The 19449-nt window shown below is 38.1% G+C and overlaps 2 protein-coding genes across 2 annotated transcripts; both read left to right on the forward strand.

Moving 5' to 3' along the window:
* The first annotated feature begins 6575 nt into the window (after positions 1 to 6575).
* Positions 6576 to 9191, forward strand: LOC145498508 (uncharacterized). The gene is made up of 5 exons (XM_081478430.1): positions 6576 to 6824; positions 8032 to 8202; positions 8447 to 8538; positions 9049 to 9137; positions 9188 to 9191. The coding sequence occupies exons 1-5, from the start codon at positions 6794 to 6796 to the stop codon at positions 9189 to 9191; spliced, it is 387 nt and encodes a 128-aa protein (XP_081334556.1). The 5' UTR covers positions 6576 to 6793.
* A 7-nt stretch (positions 9192 to 9198) lies between these two features.
* Positions 9199 to 19427, forward strand: LOC145497085 (adhesion G-protein coupled receptor D1-like). The gene is made up of 10 exons (XM_081476884.1): positions 9199 to 9297; positions 12301 to 12453; positions 13001 to 13300; positions 13762 to 13938; positions 14645 to 14854; positions 15819 to 15972; positions 16819 to 16967; positions 17731 to 17985; positions 19042 to 19164; positions 19264 to 19427. Exons 1-9 carry the CDS (start codon positions 9214 to 9216, stop codon positions 19123 to 19125), a joined length of 1566 nt encoding a protein of 521 aa, XP_081333010.1. The 5' UTR covers positions 9199 to 9213; the 3' UTR covers positions 19126 to 19164; positions 19264 to 19427.
* The last annotated feature ends 22 nt before the right edge of the window (positions 19428 to 19449 follow it).

The raw sequence follows: 19449 nt of genomic DNA on the forward strand, positions 1-19449 counted from the left end.
CCGATTACGTGACAAATAGGCGCGCGGAGAACCAATCACGATCGAGAATTTTGTTATAGATACGATTATAGTAATAAAAGTAATAATAATAATAAATCATTTGTAACTATTGATAGACTGCCCCGCCTAGACTAGCATAGCTATCCGCGGGCCAGTCCAACTGTAAAATGTAGATTTTATTAAGAAATATCCAATACAAAAAGGTATATTTAATTACAGTAATGCTCCTCTTTCAGAGGTTTGCAGAGGTGTAGCAGCTCTCGAAAGCTTGTAATTCTTTTGCTTGGTAGCAGCTGTTATTGTTTTGGGGCTAGAGGCATTGTTTCTGTTGTTTGTTCTATTGTCGTCTCAAAGGGTATCAAGCCATTCATTCCGGAGGCCTTACGAGAGCAACTACTAGACCCCTAGGTTGAGAAGAGTACGGAAGGTAGAATTACTCTTGTACATTGTATATATGTATAGACCTTTTTCCAGAACCAACAGTTTTGAATGTTTGTTATCCCTTCGATTTGATTGGTTCATAGATCAGTACCTTAATACCATAGGAGCCCGCTGTATTGGGAGCGGTGTATACGTGAGTGAAGTGATGTTCCTTACAGTCTAGCTGCGACTTTCCTATGCTCGCAAGGCATCGGCTTGTGCCGAACAGGTTCAAGTAAACTTGTCGAAAACAAGAGGGACAACTGGTCGATGCAAGGCAGTATTTGTAGTAACCTACTCAATAGAGAAAAAAGCATATTGATTCATTTTTTAATTGAAGATGGCCTCGTCCAGTCACTCAGCAGATCAACCTCGCATTCGTGCTTGCCTCGTTTCCATTCACACCCGTTTGTCCTCGCCCACAAAAACCGAGAGCCTGGAACAAGCTAAACTGAAGATTACGACCAAGATTAGCATTAAGCGTTAAGCGGATTTAGATTTATTGCTTATTTAAAGTAACCAGTATATGTTTGCTTCCAATCCAATGATTTTTCGATCATAAAATGTTGTAATCAGCCTTGCGCAATTCAGACTTTAATTGAAAGAGGAAGCAGGCATTCTGACAATCATTGGACGCTGTGTGTTTTTGCGTCAAGGGTTTTTATTTTCATTAGAAACTACTATAAATTGAATCAAGAACTCGTTGCTCAGGTTCAAAAACTCATCCTAATTGTCGTGAGAAAAATTTGGACGAAAGCAAAAGACCACACAGTGACTGTACCTTTTACTGTAACGACCTCTCCACGTTGAATGCGAAAATTGGTTGTTCCAGTTAACTTGTATTCTCTTCCCGACACCACTGTGAAGGAAGGAAAATTGAGTTAAAATTGGAAGACGTAGAGCTAAGATTATACGGTAGAGGGAAATTATTTGTGAGAGAAGTTGTGATGGACAAAGTCGGATTTAGAGCCTTACATCTTATTCAACAACAAACTTGAATCACAAAAAGCAAGGAGAAATAATACAGTAATCAGTAAAGTATCCACGTAACTCATTCCGAAAAATGATTAAGATCTGTTTCCGGGATTTTTGAGAGAATAAGCAAGAGAAATTGTTTAAATTCCCACGCGTGTTGTCGCAAAGTCAGAGGTATTTATGGCTTAGACAAGGACTGATATTCAGAATGGTTCTATATTTAATAATAAGATAATAAGCACGAGATTTCCTGCCATATATTTTGACGTCTTTGGTGATCTATTTCTCCGATTCTTATTGGTTTAAATTGAACACATGATGCGATAATGTTCATCGGCGGAGAGACACTAGAGAGATTAAGCATGGCGTTACGTCGAACGGCAAACGGCAAAAATGAAACTTTTGCCGTCTGTCTTCAGCTGTCTATACAGTAGAGTGAAAATATTTTTATTTCCGGTGAATAGTAGGACACATTTTTCTTTTTTTGTGTGATTTAGTTAAGGATTAGAATAAAAGAACACAAATTCGGGGGGTAATCTTTGCCGTTTGCCGTCTGCCGTAAACGTCGTGCTTAAACTCTCTACTATCTGCCCATAGTGCCCGTCAGAAGGAAATACCCGGGTGGACAATACTGAGTCGTCCATGAAAGTATATGTTTCTGTAGACAAGCGGGCTTATAGAAAAAAAAATTGACAGACGAAGTTTGCACTGTTTTCTTTTTCAAATCATTTACATTTGGCTGTCACGCCTTTCATCTACAAAAGTTGAAAATAATTCAATACGATTTTTGAACCGGCACGCAGAGGAAAATTTTGTGGTGAACAATAAAGAAAATAGAGTGTTTATGTCTCCGAACTATCGGTCTGATAGTTGTCCCTTGGAAACGTGATGTTCTTAAAACTAGAATATTTGCTCGCCTCGACGCTTTGCTTCTCCGGCAAATATTTGTTTTACGAACAGAATAAATAGATAGTGGGTTTCGTGGCCAATAAGAGAACGGTATTCGTGATAAAACGCTCAGTGGTAGATTTATAATTAAAATACAAGCAATCACCTCGCGTTTGATATTCTGTCGCATCTTTCCGGACTGGAATTTAGAGTTTTACTTTGGTCATTCAAGCAGGACGTTTACCCGCGCTTTACGCCGGCCAGCTATTTGTATTTCCTTCGAGTCTTTACATAGAGTATTGGTTCGCCGTATTAGGTTTCGCTGTATGACCCTCATTTGTAATTTTAACCGCTCCAGTAGAGTGCTAATGTTTTGGTTTTTCAGACAGGCAGGGGTTCGTTTGACAGACGTAAGGAGCTCCTTTGGTTGATTTAAACATCCGTACTTATTATTTTTCTTTGTTTAACTTTATCTCTGAGAAGTGAAGGGCACAAAAGGACTTAATGTTTGGCAGAGTACATTGCTGCAAATGAAAGACGCTTGCGTGATTGATTTGATCCCACCCACGAACGCTGTTACACATAGTATAGTTCAGACAGAAACATTAATAGATGAACATTAATTTTGTTGTATTCAAGTTTTAAAGCATCATTATTGGGTAGAGAACTATAGTGATTTTCATAAAATACAGAAACGAAAAAAGACGCAATTAATATTTTCTTCACGTATAAATGATTTCACAAGAAAGGAACCGACGCTGCTGAAATCGATATTAACAGTTCACCCGCTGTTACACTTTACCAGTTATCAACGAACCATCTCTTAGAAATCAGAAAGTAAAAATTTCAATTTCCGTGAATTTCATGAAAAACTGACATTCTTTAAGCGAGTATAAACAACTGAAATTAATTTACAAAAATGCTAAATAATGCGATGTACAATTGTATGGCAAGCGAATGTCAGTTTGTTATTCAGTTTGATAGCTTTAAAGACTTGGAATAACTAAAATGAAACGTGTTTGCAGTCGGTATAGCCACAAGGCAATGTTAACTTCGGTGGCGTTTTCAATAGTTTCTGTCAAAACTTTTAAAACATTTCGTACGCATCCCCTGCCGTTATTTACTTCCTAACTACTCTCAACCGCCTGCAAATTAACACTTAGAAATGAAAGATGACTCAAAAACTGAATAGCCGTTCGACCGATGAACTGAAAAGCCAGTGTCATTAAGACATTGTAAAATTATTCTCACAATGAATGTTGTCGAATATCATTGACACAATTAATCACTTTCACTGTATTGCGGCCTTGGCAGATTTTATACAGGATGAGTCCCACCAACAAAAGGAAAACCAGATGAAATTGATCAAAAGTAACCTCACTGCTGAGTGAAACCGTTTAGCTGATTTCAACTTTCTGACACAGAATACAATATTTAAATAAATCTCGGTTCGGTATAAATTTATTCATCCGGCCAGTAATGATGAGTCAATAAACTGAACATTTTAGTCCGCAGGTACAGCATTTACCGAAAAAAAAAATACTCAAAGGAAGACATTAAACGAAGAAAGCTTCCTTGCCGCAAAAGAAATTCAAAACAGTTAACTTGCTCTTTTTGACATTGTTTGAAAGACTCGTCTATACAGAATGTTGACTTATTGACGAGAATTAAATCAAAAAGAGAACTTACCATCTGCTGAGTACAAATGAACAGCGATAGATACTGCAAAGACTGCTCCAAATGACATTTTACCAACTTCGTAAAAAAAAGTTGTTGCTGTGATATTCTGACCGATCAGTGGGTCTTCCTCCACTTCTTATATGACGAGAACTGAATCACGTTTTTCTGGTTTTTATCGCTCATAGACATTGCATAAGCTATTGGAAGCAACCACTGTTTTGTCGAAAACAAACACAGTTGCGCATTTGGTGAATTTTAATGAAACGTCTTTTCTAAACAATCAGTGATACATAATGACAACACCATTCAATCATTGCATCCGATCTGAAAAAGGTCCCGATTACCGACAGAGACCAAACGAGAGGTTCAACAGCGAATTCATTCTAAGTCTGAATCTAACAAGCAAATGTAACAAATGTGCTGTGTACGAAAAGTCCAGCGCTTCTTCGATGACTGAAAAATAATTCTGTTTACCTATGCTCTCGTTTGCTCATCTTGCTAATATTGGCTGATTTTCGTAGGGCATGCTTTAATAATTTCCTTGTAAGACACGTGTGCGTTTATAACCCTAAGATTACCTCAGTGTATTAGAATATTTCACATTTTTCATTCTTTAAATGTTTCAGAACTTAAATGGTACGAGAATTGGAGTTTTTAAGAAACTTGGCATGAAATTTTGGTTGTGTGCAGATTTGTCGGCACCACTTTAACATTGCGGGTACTGTTGTTAATGGTTTTCATGATATGATTTGTTCTTTGTTATTCATTTCAGCCTTAATTAAGGGTGATCATCGAATTATTTCCCCACTGAGTATCATTACAAATTTGTACACTACGTTCTCAAACTTATTAATAATTCACGAAGCTTAGACAACGGAAATCATGACCGTGACGGTGTTTGGATATGTGATCTTAATTACCGTAGATTTTTACGATTTCATTTCTTCGTTTTCTCCTCAGTTTTAGTTTCGATTGAGAAGATATATCAAACACTCGAGACAGGGTTTGACCACATTTCAAAACACCTCGAAGTTTGTTAAAAATACTCCGCTGCGCGTCGTATTTTCAACTCTCTTCTCGGTGTTTGGAAATGTGGTCAAACACGGTCGTGTTTGATATATTTCATCATGAACTCAAACGGTCACATTCTGGTAACTAATGATGCAAACAACATAGGAAAATTTGCAATTTGGCATGCTGCACAGTAGATGTTGTACAGGTTAAAGTGGCTTTCTTTTTCTTCATCTTTTATTTCAATTTCAATTGCCTATGCATGGTTAGTTTTCGGTTAGGTCTATGCACTATATTTCTGAATCAGTCCGTTATCCATTTTGTTGCTCTTTTTTTTTTGACGTGAAAGACGTTCTTACCATTCAGCCAGCGTGCATGTTTGGCAGGCAGGTATGTGTGGTACTTTTCTTAACACTCGGAGTCCACATAATTATGAAACATTTCGACCAGAATATAATTTTTGACGGCTCTTACAAAAAATTTTGAGAGAGATTTCAGCAGAGCCAGTTTGAATATTACTCAAAATATTTTCCTACTCAGTACTGCAAATGTTTATTTTTGCGCGCTACGATCGAATTGACAGTATATTAGAACTGATATAAATATCGTTTTGGGAATGATTACATTGCTCAGGTTTATTAAACTATAAAACCCAATCTTTTCTTAAATTTTCAAATCCTATACAGGCTGTTAAGAAATTATATTTGAAAAATCCCAATTCCGCTGTATTGCTTTTGCCTACTCGACAAAAAATGGCTTCAGTAGCCATCAGTAGCAAATCACCATATATTTAGTGTTTTTTTATTACAGACTCCCTGCGTATTCAATTTCCTCTACTTTGTCTTTGTTCCAGCAGTGATTTTGACTTTAATCTACTCTGCCCCGAGGACTATCCTAATCAACCACGACAGCACTCTATTATAAAGTATTACGTGCTCTTGTTTGCTGGTCGTTATGAAATGTCACCGGAGATGTCACAGCTTGAATCAGCAGCGGATAATAACATTTTGACGCCGAAAAGTTTACATTTTCACTAAACAAAGCAACAACATTTGCAAAATAAATAAACTCTCTCCAGATTCAAGCAGTCCTTTGTTTTATCCAAACTACGACCATGTTAATCCGACTAGAAGAGTTCACTAGAAGAGTTCACTTGTTTTTTCTTTTTTTCTTTTCTTTTTTTTTTACTGAGCAACACTTGAATGTAAGTTATAGCTATACACCCTTAGCAGGAAAAATTCACTTATTTTATGAAATTATGGAACATCGTTAAAAAAAATATTGCTTAAGTTTATAACGAAGGATTAATTTTGCAGGATTTTGATTTTGTCGCACTCTCGATCGAATTTGGCGAAATTTCATTCCTCAGGGCAAAATTCGTTTTAAGAGTTATTTCAAACCACGGTCGTTCAAGCCTTATAAACACCTATTGAAGTCAGTGAATACGTGATTAAACATGATAAATTAAGTTTTATCAGGCAAGGAAAAAGAACAAGAAACGGAAATTGTATTTACAGCAACATACGTAACCGCCTGCAAGTTGATTTAGAGGTCGCGTGAACACAAAATATCGTCACTTAAACTGAAAACATTATATTTTGAGAAGAAACTTCTTCACGGGTTTTATTGCATGAAAAAGGCCATGATGTACAGCTGGAAACTTATCTTGTTTTTACTGGTATGCGGATTTACGGTGCGTTGCAAAAATTCCGCCTTGTACGTTTTCGCATCCAATGTTGATTATTGCTGTGCTGAAATCTCTTTTTCTTTTCTTTTTGGTTGTTACTACTCTGTTTAATCATCGTAGGTTTTCTCCAATATGAGTTCTTCACCACATGAAAACAATGACGGTAAGTTTGTTTGTTTTGAGGTACACATAAAGCTATTAATTTGTAAAATGTAGTACGTAAAAGTGTAATAGCTTTTTTTAGTTTGCTAACTTAACTGGCGCACTAATATGTACAATTTTAAAGTTAGTTCTGATTTTCAAAATAAGATTTTCGGTTATCGAGGCATAGGGGTAACTTATGCAGTGTAAGGGTTTCATTTCGGCTTTTTTGCCAGTCAATAAATGGCAGTGTACGTGCCGCTAGGTCTACGGTCTTTAGTGTGATATCGATAAAATGAAAGCAGTTATCAGTCTAATGCTTTATTCACAGAAGCAGATGATTTTTCCTTAATGTGCCAAAAGGAACCGAGAATGATTTAAAAGCACTTGTTGAGATGCTACAAACCCCTTCCTTTTACTTTAAAGATACATTTCAACCCTTCCAGCAATATTCTTCGAGCAATATAACAAATCAACCTATGTTTTCTCCTTATGACACTTCCCGAGTGCTTGTCAATCAATGCTTAGCAATCAAACAAAAATAAATTATGATTGGGAATACTTTCAAGTGATTACACAAAATGTTTAGAGTAAAACTGAAAATTGAAAAAATGTACTGATATATATGGCAATCATATCATGAAGGGAATTTCTTTTTTTGTATTTCTAAGGTGTTTCTAGTAGAAACATGGGCAACAAGGATTAGGTACCGCGCGTCCACACTACGCCGCAGAAATTTGAAAACTAAGTTTTATTTCTTCGGTTAGGCCTACCGTCCACCATAATCCTTCACAAGAACAGAGCTTAGCTATTAATTCAAACTGGAGGAATTTTAAAACGCCGGCTTTGCGTTTTAGTGTGCACGGAAAACATTTTGAAGACAGAGCTTTTCAAAAATGATGGCGTCATGATAATCACGTGATTTCCCTGCACGAGTTTTCCTCAAACACAAATCCAAAATGACCGCTGATTGTTGCGTTTTCAAATTTCTCCGGCGTAATTTGCATGGAAAACATTTTCAAACACGTTTTCAAATTTTATGTCAAATTTCTCCGGCGAAATGTGAACGAGGCCTTGATCTTGATGATCCGAGAAAATGACCACTAAAATTACGAATAAAGTAAATAATAATGATAATTGTCAATTTTCGCGGCAATGCTTTTTCTTTCAAACAATAATGACGCTACAGTGGACGGAGAAAAAATGTTGTCTTTTCAATTTATTCACAGAAAATACTTTTTGTCAAGAAAACGCCGATGGAAGGTACCCAGACCCGTACAACTGCTGCAAGTTTATTCGCTGTTCCAGCGGCATCCCTCAACGAAGGTTTTGTCCTCTTGGTTTGATGTTCAACAGAACTCTGAGGACGTGTGACTGGCCTGAGAGCATTCGTTGCCAAGGTTAGCCTGTCACGTTCCACGAGACCGTGTTCTAACCATCTCAATCTCGAAGCAAGTAGGGCAGTACATAACAGAAGTTTTATATTTTTATCTCATGAAGGCTTTATGCTATCGATTTCCAGGGCCAAAAACAGTTTCATTGTCAGCGATTGACAATAATCGCGGCTTTCGTGCTTCTATAAAGCTGTGGAGTCATAGCTTATCTTTTATATCAATGTGCATTTTCCTTTTCCCTTTTTTTTAGCACAACTACCGGAAAACGCTGATGGTGACTGGATAAATGGTATATATACGGGCTGTCATTTATCGAAGACGATTAATAAAATCATGGAGAAGGTGTGTGGTTAATAAAACCGGTTAGAATTTAATTTTTAAATGACAGACCTTAAAAGCAGTGTATAAAATCTCTCTTGACAAGAGACTTGAAGGGCTTACGTCAAGTTTTGGCTTTACTCAATCGATTTCTTTAGCTTGGACGGTTTGTTTTTCCATTACAAACCACGTGATACTAGTGTCTAGAGAATTGTTCTTTTATTCATCTAAAAATCATACATTTATATACTCGTGAAAAACAAAAGAATTCAAAACAAAAACTCACAAGATTGTCATCACATGGTCTGAAATGGGGCAAAAAACCGCCCGAGCTAAAAAGGTCAATTTGGGCGGGGTTCTATATACCTATATCTTAATTATCATTTGATACATTTGATCATTTGATTCGGATCACAATGTAAATTACTGGTTTTTTTGGTAGTTTTTGTCATTTAGTGGAGTTATTATTATCATTATTATTTCTGCCCTTCTGAAACGCCAGCTATTTGTTTTTGTTTTGTGATTCTATCTCAGTTTCCTCAAGAAAAAAATGCAAGTGAAGTCATGACAGAACTCAGTAACATTACCATGCCTCAAGATAACAGGACATTGAGCGAAACAGTGCTTGTGAGAAGCCTGCATACTCTTCAACGACTAGTGGACTTTCAAAAAGCTAATGGAAACAACACTTCGAGTGAAATGAATTTCACATCTGTTTACAAGATAGCCAGCAATTTACTGGATAGCGCAAACAAAGCGACTTGGGGAGAAATTGACAGCAAGGTGAGAACTGCTTGTTTGCCGGGGGGTACTCCCAGAAAAATTTGGTGGGAGTGTGTGGCCCGCTTCCTGAAACCCTTACCCTATTTATGACCAATTTTCCCTACCCTATCAGTACGACCTGACCAAAAATTCGATACCCTATTTAAGACCTGGCCCTTAAATCAATACCCTGTTCCAGACCTGCCTTATAATTAGTTCCCTAGTTCAGACGAGTGTTATAAAAATTACCGTAAACATAATTTGTTAAGGGCTTTTGTTGATGGTCTTATCGATAATGATGAAAAGGTAGCTTCTTCTTTATACCCAATAGCTGTTATTGCAGTTTAGCCTGCGGTCAAATATTCCTTTGTTTAAAAAGGCATACAAACGAGGCGAACGGGTCAACAGAAGGCTAAATTGAGCCTTTCGCCTCGCTTGTATGTCAAGCTGCTGATAATTTCAATAACAGCTATTCAAGACTAGAGTGCAAAAACCATACCCTATTTATGATCAAAATGGCTGAAAAACCATAACCTTTGGCCGCACATACCTAAATAGGCCATATAAGGTAGTACCCCCGGGCTTGTTTCCTTGCATGTTTGTTTGTTTGTGCGGTCTATTAAGGTCTACCTACTCATTCGCGTCGCACGAGAAATATTAGCTCAGCATTCTGCATGTTGTAGATTTATTTAGTGTTATAATTGGACGAACTTAACCCCTGGTTGTTGTTTCTGCGAGATCACACGCAACCACAGTTCTCCTATTGAATGTTGACAAAATTGGCAAGTACTTTGTCGGCAGGGCAACATACAGTCTCCCGTGTTATTATAGTCGCCCTACCTTTAAAATGAATGCTAGCCGCAAGCAAACAGCAGTAAAGAAATGTCCACGCGACGGGAAGCAAACTGCAGCGCAGGGCGACTATCCGTTGCCCTGTCATAAAGTACTTGCCAATTTTATCAGTTATATGGCAAATGATCGGCAGGAAAACACGGCAAGAAGACGACCTTACGCAGGGGTTGAGGTTAAACCAAAAGCTGGGGAAAATTCCCTTGATCACAGAGAACACCAAATTTTTTAAAAAATACATATATTTGATAAAAAGGTCTGGCAACCAATAGATAAGGGTTATCTTGAGGCAACAGAGAGATACGGGATTTATTCACCGACGGCCTAGTCCGAGGTAGTCTCCTCCGCAGCCGTTTTTGGGGATGTCACGCAACGCTCCCCCCAAAGAAACGGCTGCTCACATCCGAACAACATTCCTTTCACGAAATTAGCCAATCACCGCTTCCGTTCCATTTTCAAGAAAGTTTTCGCACCAAATTCGCTCTTTGAAACTTGTCTAATCAGAGAATGTTTTTTATCTTTGTATCCCGTCGTGGGAGATGTCACAAATGAACATACATATTTCCGGCTTTTGTTTAGGGACGCCGAAAAATACCGGCGACTCTTGAACGAGCTTTCTATGTAGCTGAAGACTCTTCAAAGTTCAAGCTAATTATTAGAAGCTTTCAACTCAAAAAATTATTGTCGAGAAGGAAGATATCTATTTTAACTTAATAAAGGAACCAGGAAATCAAGTAGCTTTGCTCGATTTGTTGACAGCGAGTCCTGAATGCTTCTCTTTCCTCCTGATTCCAATCCGTAGGAGGCGTTTAGCCCTTGATTGACGCTTACAATTTGACATTTCCAGAAAATATATATTCTCTCATTAGCTGAACATAGCGATGAGCACATGAAGCACTTGTACTTAGGGCTTTCACTTACCTTTTTTTTTCGTGCGTCATGATCGATCGTAGCCTGCGAACACCGCCTATTTTTGGCGACGTGCGGCGTGAAACAAAAGTCAGAATTCCCTCTCGTGGTCGCACCCCAGGCCTTTTCGCGCGAAAACATACGTCATCCACACTTTGCTATTATGTGATTGGTTTGTTCAACAGAGCGCAAACAAACCACAAACACAAAAGGAAAAGAATGTGGTTCGGAGCAGCCGTGTCTTTGGGGGAGCGTTGCGTGACATCCCACAAAACGGCTGCGGGGGAGACTAAGTCCGAGGTGAATAAACCGTGTCTCCACGAGGTGTCTAAAAATGTCCCGTTTGTATTCTGCATGGGCGAGGTTGACACAGAAGTCACAAAAGAAATATTTTTGTTCACTCCAAATGTCGGCATGTATTTTTTTTCGTATCGGCTTCGTATGCAAAATAATCGAATAAAGATCAATAAAGATGACAAAAGCACGCACTGGGATTTACATTGTACTCGTACATGTTCTGCATCGTGTTTAGACAGCTCTTTTCCTCCAACATCAAAAAACATGAATGACTCGCAAGAACACTTATTTATTTCGCATAACAGTTTTATTCGTGTGTTTAAGGTAAGCATTAAGTTAGGTAAACTGCTAGTGACTGAACAACCTCGAGCTGCTTATAATAAGGCGGAGTTGTGGTTAGCGTTTCAGAAGCTATTGATGGGTTGTTATAGCTTTGAACACACAGAACAATGTCCAGATGACCAATCAGTTTGTTATGAGATAGAGATCGTCTGCATGTTTTTAATTTAACAAATTGCTCTGTTGCATTCAAATCCAAGAATTTGGAAAGTTAAACGAATACATTTCTTTTGTTGACTTGCTGTTAAGTGTTGGCGTGTAGAGGGACATAATAGAGGAGAATATGTAAATACCAGGAGCCCATTGGCTCCTGTCAATACATATTAGAGGGGGCTGAATATGTCAATATATAATAGAGGGGAATATGTCAATATAATAGAGGGGAAGTGTCAAGGCAATTTAAGACAGGGTACTATGTCAGATCAGAGGAATATCAAACCCACTCGCGCCTTTTGCCATGAAAGTCACCCAGCTTTTCAGACACTTAAAATCGAGGGGTGTATTCAGTTTAGTCCCCACGACGGCACAAAGGAAAACCTAGAATAGAAGAAGAATTCGTGTTTTGCGTTTCTGAACTGCGACAGTATCGTAAATATAATCAAGACCATCCGGCTGTCTTTAATCTTTCAGACTCGTCCTAACATTGTCGTCTCAAAGTTGATTAAGATGTTGGATGACTATGGCTTACACATCGCGAGTGGGATGGAAAGAGATGATATATCCGTCACCGCATTGACGAAGAATCTTGCAGCGGCAATAGTCAAGCCAAACCGTCATGTTAAGGTGTTGTGGGCACCATTGATTTACAACATTGAATGGGAAGGCAGAGAATCAAAGAGTCGTCCAACGATATATTTTAGGTTCTAGAGCCAAGAAAATATTTTCATTTTCAGCTGAAAGGGGCTCAACTATACCTGCTACCTTTTAAAATTTTAAAAGGGAGGATTTTAATAGTTAGCAAAGTGTCACACATTTTAAATTCTCAAACCAGTTTAATTTTATACAAAGGGAATCATAACCGTGACACTGTTTGGATATTTCATTTTAATTAGCCTAGATTTTTACGATTTTACTTCTACGTTTCCTCCTTAACTTAGTTTCGATTGAGAAGATTAATCTAACACTCAAGAAAATGTTTTACCACATTTCCAAACACCTCAAAAATGCTCTGTTTGGCGTCACGAGATGAGAGTCAAGTATAGTATTCTCATCTCTCTTGCTTGTGGATGTTTGGAAATGTGGTAAAACACGTTCCCTCGTGTCAGACAAATTAACGGAAAATATCAAAATATCAGATTAAGCTAATTTGGACTGTTTTCCCTACGTGTAGGAGCTGAAGGATGAATCTTGCTTCGTACATCAACACAGCTCAATGTGCCTTCCTGGAGGAATATTCCACGAGCCGTCATATTCTGGAGCAGTTAGCATCATCTACTACACTCTAAATCAAGTGTTATTACTTGAGGCATGCGCACTGGGAATAAAAAACACTACAGACATGCGCAGTAACGATTCCTCAACACCCTGTGATCGTGTTTCCATTCACTCTGTCATTGCATCAAGTACTGTTGGACGAAGCCGTCAACAAACCCTAAACACCTCGGTTAAAATTGTTCTACAGAACAGATATGTAAGAATCTATAATTCTATTTTCTCTTGCTAAAGAGGAATTTTTAGCCCAAATGTAAACATTTGGATCATTCTCGTATTAATTTTAACTCCTTTCTTTAAACGAGGAGGGACTCCGAGGGGTTTTGGGGAACAAGATCATTTATTTTAAGTGAACAAGTGATATTTTGGGGATTAATTTGACGGAACAAGGGATCATATCTCTACTGAAAGGGAACTTTGAGGAAAAATTTTAGGGAACAAGGGAGAAAAAGTGAAATTTTCAGGGGATTAAGGGAACGTGTTATTCCTCCCGGGAGGCATTCAACTTCAGACGCACATGACGAAAAGAGATGTAGCGACATAATCACGATTGGGATCCACAAAAAATTCCTCATTATTGGGATTGTTTTAATTCGGCAGATAATATAAGGTCGACTTTTTTTTATAAAAAAATTGTTGCTTCCATTTTTTTCTTGCTAGAGCCCATCTTCTCAGTCAAAAAGGACGTGTGTGTTCTGGGAATACGAAAACCCATTAAATGCATGGTCATCACGTGGATGTCACGTGGTACCTGAGGAATCTACTAATGAAGTTACGACCTGCCGCTGTACACATTTTACATTGTTCGCTGTTCTTCTGGATCCATACAACGTAGAGGTGAGTCAACAGCGAAGAGAGACATTCATTATATTCCACTATGAAGTCATGGAACAGAGTAGCTGTTCAAGTAAGAAAGAATTGGAATCTTCTTCGGAAATGGGAATTGCTTGCAGTCAAGTTTTAATGTCAGGAACTTGATCTCATTGGTTGTTCATAAAATGATATATTTTACTGGCTTTTTAAAATGAGCAAACCAAGACAAACAGGATAAATGTATCCCATAATTTATTTATCTTATGCCGGTATCAATGGAGATTTATCTTTATTTTCTGTCTTAAGCTGTTACTTAAACTAGTTTCAGCAAAACATTAAGAATATTTAGCCCTAGGGTAACTTTAAGAAGGCGTAGTAATTAACTTTTGAACCATAGTGCTGGCTAAACTTCTTTCTTGGTTTTAACGACTTTTAAGTTTTCTAACTTCCTATTAAAGAAAAGCCTCAATTTGCTCCAAAACTTTCTTTTCCTCCATAATTCTGTCCAATTGACCATTCTTAGCCTCTAACGAGCAAAATTTGCCTCGATGAAGGAATTCATACATTTTTGGTTAACTAGAATACTGATCCCGTAGAGGGCTAAAAATGTGCCAAGCTAACACTAACTTTAACCCACAGCAATGATTTCCACTTCCATTCTCAACAAGGAACACGTTTCTTTTTTATACCATCTTAAAGAAATCACTTTTTTCAATGTGCACGCGTTCAGATTTCAGGAAGCCATCGGCAAGCTTTGGAGCTGATATCCACAGTAGGTTGCTCAGTGTCACTGGCGGCTTTAACTTGCACTATTCTAGTAACGTTAATCTTCTGGAGGAAACTCGAGTCCGTTCGCACAAAGGTCTTACTACACTTATGCTTCTTTCTCGCCGGAAGTTGTGTCTTGGTTATTATCGCTGATAGAGCTCGAGAAAGCGAGGTTTGTACTGTGCTGTGTCAGGTTGTTCAAAGCCCGATTACCCAGGACATAATTAATAGAGGGAAAAGGTTATGAAACGTGACAAATTTCTTTGTTTTAGGTTTTTATTTTTGGCCTTGAACGTGCATAAAACACAATAGTTGTTTACTCCGCACTGAGGAACTAGCCAATAGAAACGTTTTGGTTACGTAATTCATGCATAATGTATGAGCGAAAAACAAAAGATTGTACACGGTCATGGACCTTCCAACATAAATCTTGGCATCTTTGTTTGCTCCTTTGATGTTTGACGGGCTTCATAAGCATTTCCCTCTAAAAACTATTTCAGTTTTCCAACTGTTCTAAGGTTTTCTGTTTATAATGTTTGTCCTTCCGTTTTGAGTTTGAGTAGCCTCAAACAAAACAAAACATAACAAGTGAAAAAAAAAAAATACATAAGAAAAAATAATACCTTGGTTAACTTTTAAACCTGGGTTAGCGTTTGATTGGCTTTTGAAAAACTCGGCCCTGATGTCTAAACACTATCCTTGCAATGATTGTAAGTATCAGTGAAACCAGACAAATTCACTGTCAGATAGCTATAGGAATAAGTAAAACAAGCAACTGGAAGAGATGTTGCCCAGACGGGTATACTGGCTACTGCCACATTTTCGGAATTAGCATTGACACAATCATGGAGATCTGGAGGATTACTATTACGAAAGAGAGGGCAATATGACATTGCAGACGGAAGAAGGAATTATCCTGTATGCCGTATTTTTTACCTAAATACCCATATCCCGAAAACCCTTAAAAGGGCGATAGGTAAAGGCCACAAGGCCTTTAAAATGTAAGATGTAGCAGTGTAGTATTTAAAGACGTCCAAACCGTTATGCAACACACTATAACCGACAAACACATGTGATATTTTACTGGCTAACAGACTTCTGACACCAGGTAAATATTTTTTTTTTGCAATGATTAGACCTATTGCAAACTGGTTGCAGTCTCTCTGCACTTCACGTTACTGTCTGCCTTCTGTTGGATGCTTTGTGAAGGAATCTTGCTCTACTGCGTCACAACTGTCATGGCCGCAAATCACGAGGACAAGATCAAATATTTTTATCTTCTAGGCTGGGGTGAGTAGTTAAAGGAACTATGTCATAGATTCTAGCCAAATTTAGACATAAGAACATGGCTACCAGTAATGTAACAATAACCTCTTGAAACAGTGAAGGATCATTTCAATAACGCAACAAATACAAAAGAAGGTACGGGTGGACAAAAATTGAAGAAGATTAAAACGGATTGCGATATGAGGTTTTGAAAAACTGTTAGGATAAACAGTTTTCAAAGTTACTCCCTTTTGTTAATCACCCTTAATTATACTGCTCGGGAGGCATGTTTGTTGTGAAGCTATGATTTTGTCATTTAGGACCATCTAGATCCAGAAAAGTAATATTTTCGCTTACATTAGGTTTCACAGCGAATATTTTGCAAATTAAAGTTCAATAAAATAGACTAAACTCAGCCGTGACTCAGTCCCCTAAGAATTGTGGAATCCGAAACTGTTACTTCTTTTCTTTCCATCAGTTCAAAAGTTCGACTTTCGTTCTGCTGACGTAAATCCTAATTATACGTCTCTAGCGGTAGCCGCTTTGACGCATCTAACAATCAGATGATTCGTTATATGCCTCACTGTCAACTTTGTTATGTTTAAAATATAACATAAAGGTTTAAAATAAATACTACCATCTCGATTTGCATGGTCCCCTTCACCCATGTATACCTCCAAAAAGGCATAGAAAGAAACAAACACAGCAAAGAAAGAGAAATGAAAATGGTTCTTGAAACCTCGCCCCGGCCGGGCAGAAGATACATTTTACTCTTTTTTTGCGATATATTTGCAATCGAAATTGAATTTTGTGCCCGTCAACGTATTTACCCTCGCTTATGTATAGCATTTACATTTCACTTTTTTTTAGGTGTCCCAGCAGTTATTGTAATAGTGGCATTAGGCGTTTCTCGTGGCAAAGGTTATGGGCGTGGCTCTTCAAAGATTAGAACTTGTTGGCTGACGGTAGAAAATGGTTTGATATGGTTATTTGTCGCCCCTGCTTCGGTCGTGCTACTGGTAAATAAGAACATTGTGTGATTTTGTGCATAATTACTGACCAACAGACTAGCAAGATGCCGTGCAGTGGAGGATGTAGCTTCATTTCGTGTTCAATAGAACTTTCATTTCTTTTTTATAAATGTTTAAACTTCCGTTTTCCGATAAAGTCTGGTTTACCTGGTTACATTGCTTAAAAACTACACGACTTCAATGGAGCCAAACGTCAGACCCAAGTTCACCTCGTGACAGGATCAGAACATTTGGGTGTTTATTTCTACAATTCTATTTGAAATTTCGCGCATTAGAGTTCCATCCATAGGTTGAAAGTAAGACTACCAAGGGCTTCATTGAAAGACTCAAACCAACCACCTTGTATTAAGCCACCTTGTAGCTAATAGCTATAGTATCTCTTATCAGTGGGCTTCCCTTCCCGGAGATTCACAAGTTAGAACCACTTTGTTAACCATGTCAAACAGCATTCATTTATTGTTGGATGAGAAAGAGTGGACTAGATTCTTATATCACAAATTACTAAGTGAATAAACCATTTTCAAGTTGCTTTTTACCTCTGTTTCAAAACGAGTCCTGATGCATAACCTTTCATATGGAAATGAAGTTGCAAGACAATGAACGTGCTAGAGAATCTCATTTCAATATAAAAGGTTGTGCACCAAGACTTGTTTTGAAGCAAAGGTAAGGGCAACTAGGAAATGACCCATTGAGATGAGGATTACGTCAGATGACCACGTGACTTTCTTTACCGCTGACCTTCTCTTTTCAGATCAACATAATTTTACTCATCATCGTAGTGAAGAAAGCTTTATCAACACATGTCATGCTCGCCAGAACTCAACTTCAGAAAATCCGCGCGGGCATAAAGGCGGCCATCGTCTCCCTTCCGTTGCTCGGGATCACGTGGACATTCGGTCTCCTGGCTTTCAACTCTGATACTATATTCTTCAAATACATGTTTGCCATCTCGAACTCGTTGCAAGGTCTGATGATATTTGTATTTCACTGCGCGCTGAACAAACAGGTAATAACCGGTTACTCCGTGTCCATTATTTTATTTTCCAAAGCCCCGGATATGACTGCTATTTAAGTTGATGCGGACAAGAAGACAAGGGCAGCGTCCACATTACGGCGGAGAAATTTGAAAACGAAGCTTTATTCCTACGGTTAGGTCTGCCGTCCACACTAATCCGGCACGAAAACGGAGCTTTTCGAAAACGCTCTTCAAATCGGAGGAATTTGAAAACGCCGGCTTTTCGTTTTCGTATGGACGGAAAACATTTTGAAACTGGAGCTTTGAACACGATGACACTCACGATAATCATGTGATTTTTCTGCCCGAGCAATTTTCAAACATAAATCCACAATGACCGGTGATTGTTATGTTTTTAAATTCCTCCGGTGTAATGTAGACGGAAAACATGTGAAGCGTTTTCAGAGTGAAACCTATGTTCTCAAATTCCTCTAGCGTAGTGGGGACGGGGTCTAGGCCAGCAACTTCTGAACTGTTCTTTATCTCTACTGAAATGAGTGCAGTTATAACGGCTTTGTAAGCACAATAAGTTTCAAGGAGACCATACTTCTAGGAGACTAAGTTCTACTTAAAACGGGACTGTGATTGGTCAGCGGCTGACTTTGAGAACTATAAAACCAATCATGGCTCATTCTAAAAGTGCGCGCTTTTTTCACCGCAATTTTTTTTTAGGTAATATATCCAACACGAAAGACAGTGTTTGACCAGATTTCCAATCAACATGAAGAGAGTCGAAGCTACGACGCGTAACAGAGTTGTATTTTTCAAGGTGTTTAAAAATGTGGCCAAACACGGTCAAGAGTATTTGCATTGATACATCTTTTCAATCGAAACTCAAACTGAGGAGGAAACGAAGAAATAGAATCTTAAATATCTATGTTAATTAAAATAAGATATCCAATCATGACCGTCACGGCCAAGATTTTCTTTGTTTAAACTGGATGAATTATTAATGCATTTGAGAAGACCTATGCTTAACCCAAATATTGGTTAGTTTTAGCCAGGAAAAAATAATAACCCAAACTATTTGTCTCTTCGAATCGATAGATTCAGGAGATTTTTATGCTGAAAATCGTGCAACTTAAACAGCGTTCTGTGGCTACTAGGAGAGTGGAACCTGCTTGGTTCTGAAAACACCCAAAGTGCCATGTGAGAGCCACAAAGTGGAATGTAAGTATATTTACCACTGATAAATAGGAATTTCAGGGCTAACAGCTGCGAATAATGTTGTTTCTATAAGTAATACAGCATTCATTTTTTTGTTGATAGGTGCGAAGGCTTCAACTTCGTAGCAGTTACGTACCATTAGAATACCGAATGACCGCAGTGAATACGAATCATGCAAGAGGAAATTCGATCGATTAAGACCGATGAAGAAAGGAGTCTTTGACATAACAAGAGAATCACCTTGTATACGCACTTGCTCGATTCCCACTAAGAGTCAGCAGCGGTGTG

This window comes from Orbicella franksi, chromosome 9 (genome assembly GCF_964199315.1).
Source record: "Orbicella franksi chromosome 9, jaOrbFran1.1, whole genome shotgun sequence".
NCBI lineage: Eukaryota > Metazoa > Cnidaria > Anthozoa > Scleractinia > Merulinidae > Orbicella > Orbicella franksi.

Bases quoted from the DNA above. Each gene is read 5' to 3' on its own strand.
- LOC145497085 (XM_081476884.1), top strand. From the start codon at position 9,214: ATGAATTTCACATCTGTTTACAAGATAGCCAGCAATTTACTGGATAGC. The intron at 13,301-13,761 runs GTAAGAATCTAT...TTTTCTTGCTAG, and splicing joins TTGTTCTACAGAACAGATAT to AGCCCATCTTCTCAGTCAAA. The intron at 14,855-15,818 runs GTTTGTACTGTG...TGCAATGATTAG, and splicing joins ATAGAGCTCGAGAAAGCGAG to ACCTATTGCAAACTGGTTGC.
- LOC145498508 (XM_081478430.1), top strand. From the start codon at position 6,794: ATGAGTTCTTCACCACATGAAAACAATGACG. The intron at 8,203-8,446 runs GTTAGCCTGTCA...CCTTTTTTTTAG, and splicing joins TGAGAGCATTCGTTGCCAAG to CACAACTACCGGAAAACGCT. The intron at 8,539-9,048 runs GTGTGTGGTTAA...ATTCTATCTCAG, and splicing joins TTAATAAAATCATGGAGAAG to TTTCCTCAAGAAAAAAATGC.